We start from the raw sequence: 17,786 nt of genomic DNA, 5'->3' as shown, positions 1-17,786 counted from the left end.
CGGACCGGGGCACGAACCCGCGTCCCCTGCATCGGCAGGCGGACTCTCAACCACTGCGCCACCAGGGAAGCCCGACTTTTTTTTTTTTTTTTTAGAGAGGTTTCAGGTTCACAGAAAAATTGAGCAGGAAGCACAGAAAGTTCCCATATATCCTCACACATGCACAGCCTCTCAGTGTCAGTGTCCCCACCATGGTTTGTCACAGTCAGTGAACCTACACCAGCACATCATCATCACCCAAAGTCCAGATTTTCCATGTGTCCATCTTTATAGTGTCACACAGAGTTGTTTCACTGCCCTCAAAAACCTCTGTGTTCTGCCTATGCACCTTCTCTCCCCCGCAATCCCTGCCGACCACTTATCTTTTCACAGTCTCCATAGTTTTGACTTTTCCAGAATGTCATATAGTTGGAATCATACAGTCTGTAGCCTTTTCAGATTGGCTTCTTTCACTTAGTGATATGCATTGAAGGTTCCTCCATGTCTTTTCATGGCTTGATAGCTCATTTCTCTTCAGCACTGAGTACTATTCCGTTATGTGGAGGTACCACACTTTATGTATCCATTCACCTTCTGAGGGACACCTGGGTGGCTTCCAAGTTCCGGCGACTGTGAGTAAAACTGTTACCAACACCTGTGTGCAGGTTTTGGTGTGGATGCAAGTTTTCATTTCATTTGGGTAAATTCTGAGGAGCACAAGTGCAGGGTTGTATGGTGAGAGTATGTTCAGTTTTGTGAGAAACCACCAAGCTGTCCTCCAGTGTGGCTGCACCATGCGGCGTTCCCACTGGCGGTGACGAGGGTTCCTGCTTCTCCACATCCTCGCCAGCAGGTGGCGCCGTCAGTGTCGTGGATTGTGGCCGTACTGACGAGTGTGGAGTGTTATCACCTTGTTGTATTTACCTGTGTTGTTGTTTTTAGCTTATACATGGCTCATGTTGGTGACTTGCATATATTTCTCTTAGACAGAGCTGGGGTGGAGAGCTCTGGAGGAGTTTTCCTGAAAAGGAAGGAAAAGATAGGCAGTTAGTAGCCGGCGGTGGAAGTGAGGTTAAGAGGAGGGTGTTTTGTTTATCCTAATGGGAACGATGCAGGAAAGAAGGAGAAATCGATGATTTAAAAAAGAGAGGGGACGACTAGTGGAACAGAGTCCTCAGGCCGCCGGCAGGGTCTGGTGCCTGAGCGAAAGCTTCCCCTGGATGAGGAGGCCCGTGTAGCGTAGGCCTGCCTGAGGGCACAGGTGCAGGTGGGCGGCTGGGAACCTGTGGAGGCATACTGCCCAGCGGTGTTTCCAGAAAGGTTGTTGCGCCTTCATGCCACCATCAGCTGCATGGCGTATACTCATCTTCCTTCACTCTCTCTAGCACCAGGAGTCCTTGTAATCTTCAGTAAATGTTTTCAGAGTTTCCCCTTGTTCTGAAACTGGAGGAGACCAAATGTTTTGGCAGGCGCCTACTCACCTGGCTAGGATCCCCTGTTGAAGCAGACACACCCGGTCTGTATGGGGGCCCAGACCCAGCCCACCTACTCTTGCTGCCCACGTGTGCGCCCTGTGTGTGGTTCATGTGTAAGTCTCTGCTCCACCTTCTCCGAGCTGGGTGTCTGCATCTTTGCTCCCCATTCTCTCCAGCTCCTGCCCAAAGGCACCCCTCCCTGTTCCCTTAACACTCTTAACCCTCTGATGGCAGTTCCTGTGCCCCTTGCCCTAACTCATCTCCCAGCCTTGTGAATATTTTGGACCATAACGGTTTTTTGAATTTATTTATTTATTTGGCTGCTCTGGGTCTTAGTTGTGGCACTCGGGATCTTCGTTGTAGCATGTGGGATCTTTAGTTGCGGCATGTGGGATCTAGTTCCCTGACTAGGGATTGAACCCGGGCCCCCTGCATTGGGAGTGCACAGTCTGAACCAGTGTGCCACCAGGGAAGTCCCTGGACCATAACAATTTTAGTAACAACCCTGCAGGCTGACTCAGCATTATCAATTCTGTATTACGGGAGTAGAGGGTCCTGCAAAAAGCAGGCACCATCTGTGGGCATCAGTACTTAAGGTCCCTGGCCAGCCTCTGGTTTGCTTGTCCTTGAGCCAGCTGCCTCCCTGTGGCCAAGTGAGGGGTGGTGGGGAGGGGTGGATGAAGGGGACCGGCCCTGCCTCTCTGCTCATGTCAGCAGGGCCGTGTTGATGTCTGGGCTTCACCAATGTGTGAGTGGCTACCTTTGGAATTACTCCAGGTCACTCAGTTTCCAAACATGGCTGACCCATTTAGGGACAGACCAGAAGCCTTCCCCAGTCTCTGTTCTATCTGTGTGTTTTTTTTCCCCTCCCTTCTGATGTATTGTTGTAAAGACTGTTAACATCCTATACAAAATGACTGGCTGCTGTGATTTTCAGGTACCTTCAGATTTATAAGGGGATGCAGACTGCAGTCTGAGAAGTTAGTAGTACTCTGATAATCAATTTTTCATTTGACTGTAGTAGATTAGTTGTATTTTAAGGATTGGTGAAGAGAAATGTAAGAAATGCATATTTCCAGAGCTGTAAGTCTTTTAACTGTCTGATTTGCTGCTATTAATAAATTCAAGTTACGTTTCTCTTTTGCCATGTAGAACTTGAATGCAGCGACCTGAAGTATTTTGTACATATTTGAATGGGTGAATTGCTGAGCCGTCAGATGAAGGAGCAGTGAGTGATGCTAAACTTGTCCTGGCATCCTGAGGCTTACTTAGACATTTATTTTCTTCCAGATAAGTAGCGTCAAAACATACAGTAGGGACTTCCCTGGTGGGCCAATGCAGGGGATGCAGGTCAGGGAACTAAGATCCCACATGTCCCGCAGCCAAAAAATAAAATAAAAACGATCCATTCTCATTCTTTAAAAAAAAAAAAAATAAATAACAGTAATTATATTGTTTACTAGACTTAAACATAACTACATTTGTAAAGGAAAGCCATGTTAATAACAGTTACATGCATAAAATCATTTTCTATAACCGTGGTTCTGGCAGATAGCAAATACCACTTTTCCTCATTAGTTCACAGAACCACCCTTTTTACTTCTGTAGACCCACTGGTGGTTAATAGCTGGGCCAATTCAGGAAGTTAACTTGCAGCAGTAAGAAAAAATGGTTGCAGTTTTCTCTAGGCTTTCTGTATTTTTTTTTTTAACATAAAAACTGAAATGAAAAATCCTAAAGAAAACTCATTTTCACATTAACTATAAGAAGGATGCTATAATAATGTAATAATATGGAGTCGATAGTTAATGTTTATTGAATTTTATTGAATTTAAAGGGAACAACTTTGAAATCTATAAATTGCTAAATATTTACTCTGTAAGATTGCATAAATTATAAATTACAAAGCATTAAATACTTCAGGGAATTTTGCACCTAACTCATGGTATGATTCTGTTAACAGTTTTTTTGTAACCAGTTAGAAGGGAACTTAAGTATTAATGTTAGTAATTATTTCCCAAGCAGTGCCACTTGCTCAGGGCATTTGCATGTGCTTTGGGGAAGCTGAGTTCAGGAAAGCAGCAGAAAGGATTGACCACACATGGAGTCATCGCTGGACTTCAGCACAGGCAGCTAATAAAAGATTGTGTGTGAAATAAGGAAAGAAAAATTGTAGTTGAAATAGGGAAGACAAAATGTGAATTACTGATTTGGAGTAGTTTCAGTTCCTTCAGTGAGTATTTATTAGATGCCTTCTGTATTCTGGGTGCTTTATGGGACTTAATGTCTAATGAGAAGATGGACATGTGAAAGTATAAGAAAACCTGTGTAAGTATAAAGGTTTACAGGAGTTGGAGTGATTAGCTATGTGGTGGCTTGTATTGGCTGAGGAGGGAGCATGTTGGAGGAGACTGGGATTCACAGAAAAAGGATACCACAGTGGGGTTCGAAAGGATGCCTAACAGTTGCCTGGTTAAAGGAGGGGGGATTGGTGTTTTGGGATGGGAAATGGCATGTACTAAAGCCCCATAGTTGAATGGGGCAGGGGTGTATTGGGTTGGCCAAAAAGTGACTTTGGTTTTTAAGTAAAAACAAGAGGGCTTCCCTGGTGGCGCAGTGGATAAGAATCTGCCTGCCAATGTAGGGGACACGGGTTTGATACCCGGTCCGGGAAGATCCCACATACCGTGGAGCAACTAAGCCCGTGCGCCACAACTACTGAGCCTATGCTCTAGAGCCCGCGAGCCACAGCTACTGAAGCCTGCGTGCCTAGAGCCCGTGCTCCGCAACTAGAGAAGCCACCGCAATGAGAAGCTAAGCCTGTGCACCACAACTACTGACCCTATGCTCTAGAGCCCGCGAGCCACAGCTACTGAAGCCTGCGTGCCTAGAGCCCGTGCTCCGCAACTAGAGAAGCCACCGCAATGAGAAGCCCATGCGATGCAACGAAGAGTAGCCCCCGCTCACCGCAACTAGAGGAAGCCCATGTGCGGCAGCGAAGACCCAACACAGCCAAAAATAAAATGAATTAAAAAAAAAAAAACAAGAGACACGTTTTTCATTTTCACCAAGAACTTTATTGAACAACGTATTCACCCTTTTGTTCCACTACCTTCTGCCATTTTTCAGGCAACTTCATAATTCCATCTTCCCAAAACTTTTTATCATTTTGAGCAAAGAACTGTTCCAGGTACCTTTTAGTCTTCCAGGGAATTGAAATTTTTTCCATTAAGAGAATTTTGTAGAGACCAAAATAAATGGAAATCTGAAGGTGCAATGTCTGGTGAGTAAGGCGGATGAATCAGAACTTCCCAGTCAAGCTGTAACAGTTTTTGCCTGGTCATCAAAGGAACATGCGGTCTTGCATTACCCTGATGAAAGATTATGCGTTTTCTGTTGACTAATTCTGGATGCTTTTCATCGAGTGCTGTTTTCAGTTGGTCTAAGTGGGAGCAGTACTCCTTGGAATTAACCGTTTGGTTTTCCAGAAGGAGCTCATAATAGAGGACAACCTTCCAATCCCACCATATACACAACATCACCTTCTTTGGATGAAGACCGGCCTTTGGTGTGGTTGGTGGTGGTTCATTTCGATCGCCCACCATCTCTTCCGTACCACGTTATTGTACGCTGTCCACTTTTCATCACCTGTCACAATTTGTTTTAAAAATGGAACATTTTCATTATGTTTAAGTAGAGAATCGCATGTGGAAATACTGTCAAGAAGGGTTTTTTTGCTTAACTTATGTGGAACCCAAACATCACATCAAAGTGATGAACATAACCAAGCTGGTGCAGGTGATTTTCAGTGCTTGATTTGGATATTTTGAGTATGTCGGCTGTCACGCACATGGTGTAATGTTGATTGTTCTCAGTTCATGTTTCGATTTGATCGCTGTCAACTTCAACTGGTCTACCTGACCGTGGAGCATCGTCCAGTGAGAAATCTCTAGCGTGAAACTTCGCAGACCACTTTGACACGTTTGGTCAGTCACAGCACCTTCTCCATACACCGCACAAATCTTTTTTTGCGTTTCAGTTGGCGTTTTTACCTTTCTTGAAATAATAAAGCATAATATGCCAAAAATGTTGCTTTTTTCTTTCATCTTCAATATTAAAATAGCTACACAAAAATTCACCAGTTTTGATAAGTCTTTTTTTAAAAATGCATGCTGATATGACAGCTGTCACATAGAGTCTAACAATGTTTCGAATGAAGTTAAAGACAACTAAGTGCTACTAGAGCCATCTTACGGAAAAAAGTGAAGTAACCTTTTGGCCCACCCGGTAGAATTGGAAGGAATTTTATCTGGGTAATGAGGCAGAGACTCAGTGATCATATTTGATCCTTTTCAGCGGTAGGAGCTGCTGGAGGGTTCAAAGCAGAGGAATGTTCTGGTCACATGTGCAGTGTGTAAGGTGACTCTGCAAGGGGCAAAGGATGTGTGGAAGGCAGACAGACCTGCAGGCTGGGGACCAGTCAGGAGGAGATAATCATGTCGTGTTCTAGGCAGGAGATGATAATGCAATGAAAACAGGCACATTTGTGTGTTGTGTACGGGAGAGCCCTGGCTTTAGCCCTCACTGGCTGTGTGATCTGAGATGTGCCATTATCACCTGCGAAGCTGTGGCTTTTTAGTGTCTTTAATGCCCTAAAATGCCATGTTTTCTTTTTTTCTTTTTTTTTTTTTTTGTGGTACGCGGGCCTCTCCCCGCTGTGGCCTCTCCCGTTGCGGAGCACAGGCTCCGGACGCGCAGGCTCAGCGGCCATGGCCCACGGGCCCAGCCGCTCCGCCGCACGTGGGATCCTCCCGGACCGGGGCGCGAACCCGGTTCCCCTGCATCGGCAGGCGGACGCGCAACCACTGCGCCACCAGGGAAGCCCTGCCATGTTTTCTTTTTGTCTATAAGAAGTTTACCTGTAAGGTCTTTAAAGAGTAAGTCTGAGTTTTTCATGTTGAATTTGGAATTTCTTTTGGAAATTACTTTCAGAGCTGGAGTATAAGGTTAGTAAGAAAGTGAATACTTGTGATTTGGTACACACAAATGCTGGCCACAAATGATAGCTTTTACCTGAGAGTAGAAAATCAATTTACTCAGAAAAGGTAAAATATTTTACACCGTAGGTGTAGGGACTCAGTTGTAGTGTATTTTCAAGTTTTTTCAGCAGTATGACCATTTTAGGAATATGTATATGCTCTTAGGGAAAAATTTCTTGGTTACCTTAGTCCCTTACTTTAATATGTATACATTTTATATATTTGTATAAATATATTTTCTCTGTGTCTGTAGGATTTGGGGGAAAGCGCTTGTTTGGTTATGTTCATTCTGGTACATTTTTTTTAATTGATATTTTGATCAGTGTAATTGGATTGGATTTATCCTCCTACCTTAACTAAATGAAGGACATAAACATCCCAGTTTTCCAACATTGGACAATAGGCAATGCAGGACCATGATCCCTGAGTGAAGATAAGCTAGGTGAGCCCTAGGATTGGCCAAACTTACTACCTGGAAAGGGTTTGCAGGCCATGGTTCAAAGAGGAAGGAGGAGTAGCCCAAACAGAGTTGAGGAGACCGAGTTGAGAATTTGGGGAGGCCAAAGTGAATCTGCAGGGCAGAGTACCAGAGAGGAGAGAGAGCTGCAGAGAGAGTAATAGAGCTCTGGAGACACACGGGGTTCCCCTCAAATCTTCATGTGGGTACTGATGAGGACATGCATATGTGGAAACTCAGCACAAGAAGAGAACCCGGGGAGTGAGTAGGAGAACAATCCTTGGAGCTCATATAGGGCCCCAAATAGTTAGTGTTCCGAGCAGTCAGTGTGCGCTCCCAATGGTATTGCCTCAATAGTGGGGAAGATTACAGGTGCTCTGATCCTGCTTCCCAAAGCTTACAAGTGAGCCTTCAAAGAACCAGACTCTTCCCAAATAACCTAACCATGGCCCACAACAAAGCTCAGAAATATTTGAAGGAATAAAATAATACCTAACACCTAACAGGGTAAAACTGTTATCTAGTCAAAAATCACCAGGCAGGGCTTCCCTGGTGGCGCAGTGGTTGAGAATCCGCCTGCCGATGCAGGGGACACGGGTTCGTGCCCCGGTCTGGGAAGCTCCCACATGCCGCGGAGCGGCTGGGCCCGTGAGCCGTGGCCGCTGAGCCTGCGCGTCCAGAGCCTGTGCTCCGCAACGGGAGAGGCCACAACAGTGAGAGGCCTGTGTACAGCAAAAAAAAAAAAAAAAAATATCACCAGGCAAAGAAAGAAGCAAGCAAATATAGTCTAGTCCACAATGAGGAGCAAAATCAATTAAGAGAAACAGACTCAGAAATGACACATATGATAGAATTACTAGATAAGGACAGTTGTTATTGCTATATTGCTATTGAATGTTCTCCACATTCAAGAAGATAGAGGAAAGCATGAGTGTGTTAAGAAGAAACATAGAATATAAGAAAACCCAGATGAACATCTTGAGTTGCAAACTACAGTCTGTGATAAAAAATACATTATGTGAAGATTAGCAACAGATTAGACACTGCAGAAAAAAAGATTAGTGAATTTGAAGAGCTAGCAATAGAAACTACCCAAAAAGAACCATGAGGGAGTTGAAGATTGAAATTTTTTAAAAATTAAAAAGAACAGAGCATCAGTGAGTTGTGAAACAACTTCAAACAGCATACTATATGTATGTTGAAAGAAAGAAAGAAAGAAAAAGAGTGGGGATGAGGAATAAAAATTTATATATTTAAAGGAATAATGGCTGAAAAATGTTCAAGTTTGATGAAAACGCTTAAGCCACAAATCCAAGAAGTTCAAAAAGCCTCAAGCACAAGAAACATGAAGAAAACTGCACCCAGTCACATCATAATTTTATAATGCTGAAAATAGTGATTAAAAGAAAACTTCAAGGGTAAGACTAATAGCAGACTTCTCATGGGAAATAGTACAAGCCAGAGGATAAAAGGAGGACAGCCTTTAACATAGTAAAAGGAAGAAGAACATAACCTAGAATTCTAAACCAGCAAAAATGTTTCAAAAATGAAAATGAAAAAAAAAAAAGAAAATGAGATCAAGACTTTTCATATATAAATAGCTGAAAGAATTCATGACCAGGGGATCTTCATCACAGGAAATGTTAAAGGAAGGCCTCAGGCAGAAGAAAAATGACACCAGATGGAAATCTGAATCTTTACAAACAAATGAAGAGCACTGGAAATTGTAAATATACGGGTAAATGTTTTTTTTTTTAAATTACTTTAAAATATAATTTTCTGTCTGGAGCAAAAATAACAGTGAGTTATGGGGCTTTTAGGTAGAGGTAAAAGGTATGACAACAATAGCATAAAGAAGACTAGGAGATGGGAAACATAAGGTGATTATACATTTTGTAATAAAGTTTTATTTGATTGTTGATTGTGACAAGGTAAAATGTATACTGTACACACTAAAGCAGCCAATTCAAAAAGAAAAGAGGTATAGCTCACAAGCCAACAAAAGAGATAAAATAGGATCACAAAAAATTATTCAAATTTTTAAGGCTAAAGAAGAAAAAGGAAACAAAAAAATGAATCAATGGGAAAATAAAGAATAAGATGGTAGATTTAAAAAACCCAGTCGTATCAATAATTGTATTTAACGTAAATGGTCTAAATATCCCAGTTTTAAAAGATTGTGAGATTGGAGCAAAAACAAGACACAACTGTATGCTTTCTGCAGGTAACTTGCTTTAAATATAAAGACTCAGGTAAGCTAAAAGTGAAGTCATAGATAGACTTCCCTGGCGGTCCAGTGGTTAAGACTCCAAGCTTCCATTGCAGGGGGCACGGGTTTGATCCCTGGTCGGGGAACTAAGATCCCGCATGCCCTGTGGTGCAGCCAAAAAAAAAAAAAAAAAAAAAAAAGGTTATAAAGAAAGATATGCATTGCTTATGTGAAAAGAAAGCTGGAGTGGCCATACTAGTGTCAGACAAATCAATACAGGAGCAAAGAATAAAGAATGTTACTGGGGTAAAAACAGTCACGTCATACTGATACAGGGGTCAGTTCGTCAAGAGGACATAACAGTCCTGGACATTTTTTTTTTGGTGGTATGCGGGCCTCTCACTGTTGTGGCCTCTCCTGTTGTGGAGCACAGGCTCCAGATGCACAGGCTCAGCGGCCATGGCTCACGGGCTCAGCTGCTCCGCGGCATGTGGGATCTTCCCGGACCGGGGCACGAACCCATGTCCCCTGCATCGACAGGCGGATTCTCAACCACTGTGGCACCAGGGAAGCCCAGTACTGAACATTTTTGCACCTAATAACGAAGCTTCACAATATATGGAGGAAAAATTGATAGAACTTCAAGGAAAAATAGACAAATCATAATTGTGTTTGGAGATTTTAATATCTCTCTCAATAATTGATAGAAAAGGTAAATAGAAAATCAGTGAAGTTATAGAAGACTTGAATGACACCATTGGCCAACGTGACCAAACAGACATTTATAGTACACTCTACCCAACAACAGCAGCATACTTACACATTCTTTTAAGTAAACATTGAACATTTACTAAAATAGACCATATTCTGGGCCATAAAAAAGTATTGATAAATTTGGTATAATTAAAATAGTACAAAATATCCTCTCTGACTGCAGTGGAATTATATTTGAAAAAATCAGTAGCAGAAAGATATTTAGAAAACTACGAATATTTGGAAACTAAACCACACTTTAAACAACCTATGAGTCAAAGAAGAAATCAAGAGGGAAATTAGAAAGTATTTTGAACTGAATGAGAATGAGAACACAACACATCAGAACTTGTAAAATGCTGCCAAAGCAGTGCTTACTAGGTAAGTTTACAGCATTAACCACCTTTTTATGCAAGAGAAAGGGCTTGATGACCTGTGCTTCCACCTTAAGAAAATAGAAGATGAAGGAGCCACTTATACCCAAAGTAACTCAAAGAAATGAAATAATAACATAAAAGCAAAAGTCAATGAAAGAAAAATTTTTAATATGGAAAAATCCATGAAACCAAAAGCTGATTATTTTAAGAATAATAAAATTCATAAACCTTGAGCCAGGCCAAAAGTTTGATTAGATACTGCATAAGCCTGTGAAAAGATATTTTAACGTATTATTAGGGAAACCACATTGAGACAATACTATACACTCATTACAGTGGCTACAATTTAAAAACTTATTGATGAGGATGTAGCAGTTTCTTCTTCTTCTTCTTTTTTTTTTTTTTTTTTTTTTTTGCGGTGCCCCGTGGCATGTGGGGTCTAACCACATTGAGACAATACTATACACTCATTACAGTGGCTACAATTTAAAAACTTATTGATGAGGATGTAGCAGTTTCTTCTTCTTCTTCTTTTTTTTTTTTTTTTTTTTTTTTTTGGCTGTGCCACGTGGCATGTGGGATCTCAGTTCCCCGACCAGGGATTGAACCCAGGCCCTTGGCAGTGAAAGCACGGAGTCCTAACCACTGCACTGCCAGGGAAGTCCTGGCATTTTCTTAAAAGTTAGACAACCCAGTCATTCTATTCCTTGGTATTTATGCAAGAGAAACAAAAACATGTGTTCACAGCAAGATTTATACATGAATGTTCATAGCCACTATTATTTGTAATAGCTGAAAACTGGGAATAACCTGAATGCTTCCAAACAGCAGAATGGGTAAGCAAAATAAATAAATAAATAAAAATTAAGCGGGGGGCGGGGAATGGATGAGCAAGTTGTGGCTCAGCCACACAATGGACTGCCACTCAGGACTAAAAAAGAACAGACTTGTGAATGGAATCATCTCCAGGTAATGATACTCAGTGAAAGAAGCCAGACAGAAGAGAATTTGTTGTGTGACATCATTTATAAACGATTCTAGAAGTTGCCCAGTAATCTGCAGAGACAGAACTCAGTCCAGTGGTGGCCTCTGAAGGGTGGGGGGAGGAGGCAGCGGGGAGAAAGAGGGAGCAGAGGGCCTCCTGGAACCTTGGGGGTTAGGACGATGTCTATTAACTTGGTTGTTGCATGGTTTCACGTGTGTGTTCACGTGTCCGAACTATTCACGTCCCATACTTTAGATCTTTTCAGCTTATCGTTCCTCAGTTATACTTCAGTGCAGCTGTAAAATGTTTTTACGAGAACCAATGGGACTTCTATCTGTCCCTCACGTTTAATCACGGGAGAGTGACCGTGTGGCAAAAGCACTAGTATGTGGTTAGCTCGAGGTGTAGTCAGGCTTTGCTGTCGTGTGAGTGCGTCACTTGCTTTGTCTGAAAGAGGTTCGCAGAGTAGAGCTTCACCTCCCTGAGAGGACTCACTTCCTTCTTGAGCATAGTGGTCAAGCATCGAGAAGTTTGACCTCTGTTCAGGACACTGGCTGCACGCCCTCCGTGGATCATCCCGTCTGGCTCTGGCTTTACAGACCCCAAATTGCATATGCAGCCGCACCCCTCCGGTGGCTACCCCAGCGGGTGGCGTGCGCCACGTTGTCTGGGTGGCTGATGCACACTCTGACCGCACGGCAGGCAAAGCCAACCCTTGCTCCTTCCACTGCTGCCGCCTGTCCCGCGTTGCTGGTGGGTCCACTGCCCGGGCGGGCGAGCCCCCGAGTCCGACAGCTCTGCTCTTCCAGGGCCGCCTGCACCTGGAACTGCCTCACGTGTGGTCACCTCCCCAGGGTCCGTTGTTCACACAACAGGTTTTCCCTGTAAGATGAAAATTGGGTCACGCTCTCCCCTTCTGAGCAACCTTCAGCCCCTCACAGGGCCCGAGCTTCAGCCTCCGGCCGTCGTCCTGCCCCGGACAGGCCCGCATTCGCAGCTGTTCTCCTGCACCAGTGCTCCTCTCCAGGATCTTCGTGCGGCCGTTTCCCGTTTGTTTTTCCTTAGCGCTTGGGTCTCAGCTTAGCTTGGCTCTCACTGAAGCCATGCTCTCCTGCTGACCCCACTCTGCACCCTTGGAGACTTCATTTCTTCGTCTTGGTGGAGGAGTGCTGACTGCCACGGGACCTTGGCTGGTTCTGTCTGTGCTTGTCTGGTGTCCCTCTGGGACCAGCAGGACCCACTCACCTGACCTGTAAGGATGCCTGGCATGCAGTCTGTTTCAAATACCTGCGGCCGAGGTCCTCCTCACCTCGGAGCTGTTCCACACGCGCAGCCCACAATCCGTGCGCTGTCCGGCCTCTCTCCTCTCCCCCGACGTCGGGCTCCTCGGCCGTCCTGTGGGCTCTGCCTTCACAGTGGCTTCACCCCGGTCTCCTGGGCCCCTTCCTTTCTGCCATCGCATCTCTTCTCCACGCGCATCCTGTCTCCCCGTTAGGACACGAGTGAGGCCAGGCCATGCCTGACTCCCTGCCCCCTTCCCCTCCATCTCTGCCCCGGGGCCCTGCGCTTGCTCTCAGGTGTCTGTGCGGCTTCCACCAGTCCCGCACTTCAGACGTCTCCTCGAGGAGGCCCTTGATGGCCACGGTGAATGAAGGGTATCGTCCCCGGCCCCAGACACTTTTTCTTGCACTTTCTCTCCTTCTCAGTTACCATTGTCTAATGTTCTGTATTTTTTACTTTGTCTTTGTGTTTGACAAGAATTACCCCCCTAACGGCAGGGATTTTTGTTTTATTCACCACTGTGTCGCCAGTGCCTTGGCACGCGGTGGGCTTCCGGTAAACACTGGATGGATGGACGGGTGGACACACAGACAGACAGATGAGTGGATAATGAACTGGGTGCTCGCAGGACAGTTCTGGCTCTTAACGTTATGATTTCTGCTCGGCGACCTTTCTAACCTTGGGGCCCATCATCCCCTGCTCTGGGTAAGCAAGGCAGCCTAGAGAGGTTTGAAGGCTGTGGCTGTTCTGTCAGTGACAGGCTTCTTGGATTTGTTGGGACAGAGAAAGACAGCTCCTTCCATGGGAGATAGTACTCAGTTCTCTTCCCTTGCACCCCAGACATTCAGATGGCTGCTGAGCTGGGTTTGGTTAAATTCGGGGAGCCCTGTGGATGTGACAGGTGTAAGCAGTTTTGATCACTGGTTTATGAAAGCAGGTAAGAATATACGTGCAAGTCTTTTGTGTCTTAGTGGTACTGTCACTCATTCTTTTTTTTTTTTTTAATTTTATTTATGTTTGGCTGTGTTGGGTCTTTCTTGCTGCGCGCGGGCTCTCTCTAGTTGCAGCGAGCGGGGGCCACTCCTCATTGCAGCGCGCGGGCTTCTCATTGCAGTGGCTTCTCTTGTTGCGGAGCACGGGCTCCAGGCTCGCAGGCCTCGGTAGTTGGCAGCACACGGGTTCAGTAGTTGCGGCACGTGGGCTCTAGGGCACGCAGGCTCAGTAGTTGTGGCACGCACGGGCTCAGTTGCTCCGTGGCATGTGGGATCTTCCTGGACCGGGGATCGAACTTGTGTCCCCTGCTTTGGCAGGCGGTTTCCTAAGCACTGCGCCACCAGGGAAGTCCCGTTATTCATTCTTTTAATCACTCATTTATTCCTTTATCCATTCAGCCCCCTTGTTTAAGCACCTGATACCTGGTCATTCCAGGCTTTGATAATGGAGCCTGGGGCCCATTTGAGAGCACTCTGTCAGCTGTGGCACCAGTCGTGTACATGCTTATACGTAGTCCAGGGAACAAGCACAGCCAATGGCCTGTGCAAGCCTGGGTACAGGAAGACAGAGAGCCATGGGCTGAGGGAAGAGCTGGCCTGCTGGCTGGGCAGGGCTGGGGGAGCATCTGGGCAGCGTTCCAGCCAGAACAGGCTTGGCATGGGTCCTGGTGCACCTTCCCACCTGATGGGTTCACAGTAGGGGCACTGCTGATGGGAGAGAGGCCTGGGGGTCCTGACAGCTCCATCCCATGTGTACTCTGGCTTCCCTGCTCACCTGTTGCCCAGGTGTCCCTCTCTCGAACCTATCTTCAGGATTTTCAGGATGATTTCTCTACGGTGCAGGCTACCCTTGGGCTCATGTTTTGAAAATACAAATTTTTTTTTCTGTTCCAGACTCCTTTTAATTTTGGCGTGAATCATAGAACACCGCCCTACCCCGCTGGGGATTACTGTCTTCTGTGCAGAGGCGAGCGGAAAGACTCTTCGTTCTTAGAGAGTGGAGTAAAGACTGCAAGCAAGCTGGCCCTGTCCATGGCGCCCAAGGGCAACAGCGTGCTGCACCTGCCTCTGTGGGTGTGCCCGGACTGCCGGCGCACCGTGGAGAAGGAGGAGCGGCACAGCAGCCTCGACCAGCCGGCGGTGAGTGCCCGGCTCAGAGGAGCTAACTGGGCGGTGAGATGACTCATTTGGGTCTGCTTTCTGGAAGGAACTCCCTCCTGCGCCATCTCCTCATCCCTGGCTCCAACGGCTGGGGTCCCCGCCACCTTTCCTGATGACACCTGTAGTCAGTAGGAAGGGCCCTGCCCTCCTTGGTCAGACAGCTCCGTCAGCAAGCTTGGGGGGCCCGAAGGGTGGGTTTTGGCTAAATTTTTAAGTCTGGTCTCAGGATGTCTTTGTCAGTGTAGTTTGGTGAAAAGCTAGAGGCGTTCGTGTGCTTATTAGTTCTAGACAATTCCATGTGCTGGTAACTCGACTGCAGTTCTTTCCCAGATGCAATTCTCAAGTCGGACTCCCCGCCCCCCCGCCCCCTCCCCTTTTTTCCCTTGATTTCATGCCTCAGCTAAACGAGGCCTTCTTGAGAACATCAGGATCTTTAGCCCAGACGGTGTCTTCATGGGCCCTGGTTCCGAAAGGGCTTTCAAACCTGCTCTTTGGGTTCTGGAAGGAGTTGGCTTTTGCAGCCATTTGAGGCCCCACATTCTAGGGCTCTTCTGTTCCTTTGATTTCTGCTTGATGATTGTTTTCTGAGCTGTTGTCTTTCTGCTAATGCCACTCTGCACGTGGCCGATGACAGCAGCACTCAGCTCCACATTCTGTTTCCTGACCCGGGGCTGCTTTCCACACTGGTCGCCAACAGTTTGCTGCCCCTTCACCTGAGCCTCCTTGCTGCCCGCCACTGAGCCAGTGACTTCTGTTTTAGGGTTTCCTTGAAGGCAGCACCCCAGCTCATGTGCCAGTTTCTATAGTAGTGCTTTAGTAGCTAAAACTCAAAATCTGTTGTTTATCAACATAGAAATTTACTTCTCACTCAGCCTCTTCCCACACACCCCTTTTCCTGCTCTGTTCTCCTCCTTAGCACTTCTTTCTAATATACTGTGTATTTTACTTACTCATTTTGTTTGTCTTTTTCCTTCATTGGACTATACACTCCAAGAGGGCAGCTCTTCTTGTGTATTTTCTTACCAAGAACAGTGCTAGCCTGGCATATTTTAGGTACCCCAAATATTTGAATTGATGAGTAAATAAACGAATGAACAAAGAAATGGATAAATCTGGAATTAAGGATCAAAAAGATGGCATAGTCGATCTTAAGTTTTTTCACCCTCAGATCTTTGTGCTTTTATCATTTTATTTTACTTTTGTTTTCTTTCTGTGTCCACTTAAAGTATTTGGTCTTTTTTCCATTTTTTGATGGAAGGCTGTTTAGCTTACTGACATTCATTTGTTCCCTGTTCACTTCCAGTCAGCATTCTTAAGTCTTCCCCGTGGCTAACGCATTTCCTTTGCTTCCTAAATTTTACTGTCTTTTCTTCCTGTGTCCAGTCCTGCTCTCGTGTTTTGGCCTGACTGTGCCTTTGGGAGGAGGGTTGCTGTTGCTCATCCTGGTTTTGGAGGCAAGTGAAAATGCCTGTCATTTCCCATAACTAGTCTTGCCACGAGGGCAGTCTCATTTCCTGACTCCCAGTTTGTCCTGGATAATGGATCGACACACGAGGTTTTCTCTCCTCATCAAAAAAGTGACCCCAGGGACCACAGAGGTATAATGTTGACCTATGTTTGTAGACTTAAACCTTCTGTTGCTTTTGTACAGTTGGCCTCTTTGCTCAAGCTGGTTAAAATTGCTGAACTTTTTAAAATAACGAGATGTAATTTACATCTAGTAAAATTCGCTCATTTTAGAGTGTATATAGTTCACTGAGTTTTGACAGATTTATACAGTTCTGTAAAAACCACTACCACGGTTAAGATACAGAACCCCCAAGTGTTCCCTTGTTCACCTTGGTAGGCAACCCTTCCCCTCCTCCCAACCCCTCGTAATAACCACGGACGTGATTTCTGTCCCCACGGATTTGCTCTGTCTGGAGCGTCACCCAGACTTCTTTAACTTGGTGTCGTGCTTTGAGCCTTGTGCGTCAGCAGTTTGCTCCTTTTGATCACTGAGTAAATTGTAGAGCGGTACCACAGTTTGTTTACCTGTTCACCGTTGACGGATGTTTCTGTTGTTTCCAGATTTGGACTGTTCTGCGTCAAGCTGTTGTGAACGTTCTTGTACATGTCTTTCCGTGGACATGCTTTTTACATGTCACTGGAGCGATTTGCTCACGTTTGCTTGAGAACTTTGCATCTGTGCTTGTGAAGAGGGTCTGCTCATGGAGGCTCATTAAAGTCTTCTTGTCTTTTATGTCTTTCAGGGCCTCGTAAAGTGAGTTGAGATGTGTTCCTGCTCCTCCTCTTTTCTGGAAGAGTTTGTGTAGTGTTGCTGTTGCTTCTTCCTTCAGTGTTGTTGCTCCTTGCTCTTGCTGGGGGCAGAGCCAGGCAGCACGTGCAGAGGCAGGGGGCCTGGTCGGGCAGTCTGATGGGCCCTGGGGCCGCTGTGGCTCTGCACTTGTGGCCCACAGATTCGTCCCTCTGGCGGCGGCTGCTCCTCTGCTTGTGCGGGCCGGGGGTGGGGCCCGGGAGGGCCGTCTCTCTCCACACTCTGCCCGCGCTGTGTGCCGGCGGCGAGAGCCTCCTGCCCGGTGTTTCCTCGGTTCCCCTGTCCGGCCCGGACCTCGGGCAGCCCTGTGCCCGGGCTTCGGGGTGCAGCCTTCCTGGTGACCCTGCCCCTGCCGCGTGGCAGCCAGACTCCGCCTGCATCCGGAGGGGCCTCGGGGTGTGGCCTGTGCTTGCGTCCGTGTGGGTCCTGGGCCTGTCTCCTGGAGGGCTCGGTCCCCTCTTCTCGGTGGAGCAGGCTGGGCTTCGGGTGGAGACCGCCCACCAGCCCAGCAGTGAAGGCTTCTGCTTGCTCCCAGAGAAGGGCCTGGCCCGGCAGGTCCACCGGCCACACCCAGCCTTTAAGAACTTGCCACGCGCTGAGCTGTGTCCTCTGACCCACTCGTGGCTGCCTGCCTTCCTCGCCTGGTCCCCAGATGGCCTGTCACGCTTGTCCAGTTCAGCTGGCCCTTCGTGCTGTCTGGTGGCCCGGGGTTGTGAGTCTGCGTGTTGTCCTGCTGTCGCTGATCATCGGGGTCAGGGCTC

The 17,786-nt window shown here is 46.3% G+C and overlaps 1 protein-coding gene across 4 annotated transcripts in view; it reads left to right on the top strand.

The window, feature by feature from the left end:
- FAM193A (family with sequence similarity 193 member A) overlaps nucleotides 1–17,786 on the top strand; it is a 182,061-nt gene that overhangs the window by 69,174 nt on the left and 95,101 nt on the right. For all 4 annotated transcript variants that reach the window (XM_028492429.2, XM_007105073.4, XM_028492427.2 and 1 more), the window contains exon 2: nucleotides 14,442–14,687. In XM_028492429.2, coding sequence (XP_028348230.1) covers nucleotides 14,580–14,687 — 108 coding nt within the window. In that variant the 5' untranslated portion in view covers nucleotides 14,442–14,579. The remainder of the gene's footprint in view (nucleotides 1–14,441; nucleotides 14,688–17,786) is intronic.

Source organism: Physeter macrocephalus, chromosome 7 (genome assembly GCF_002837175.3).
Source record: "Physeter macrocephalus isolate SW-GA chromosome 7, ASM283717v5, whole genome shotgun sequence".
Classification (NCBI taxonomy): domain Eukaryota; kingdom Metazoa; phylum Chordata; class Mammalia; order Artiodactyla; family Physeteridae; genus Physeter; species Physeter macrocephalus.
Note: the sequence above shows the minus strand (reverse complement) of the source record. Positions and strands in the feature narration are given on the sequence as shown.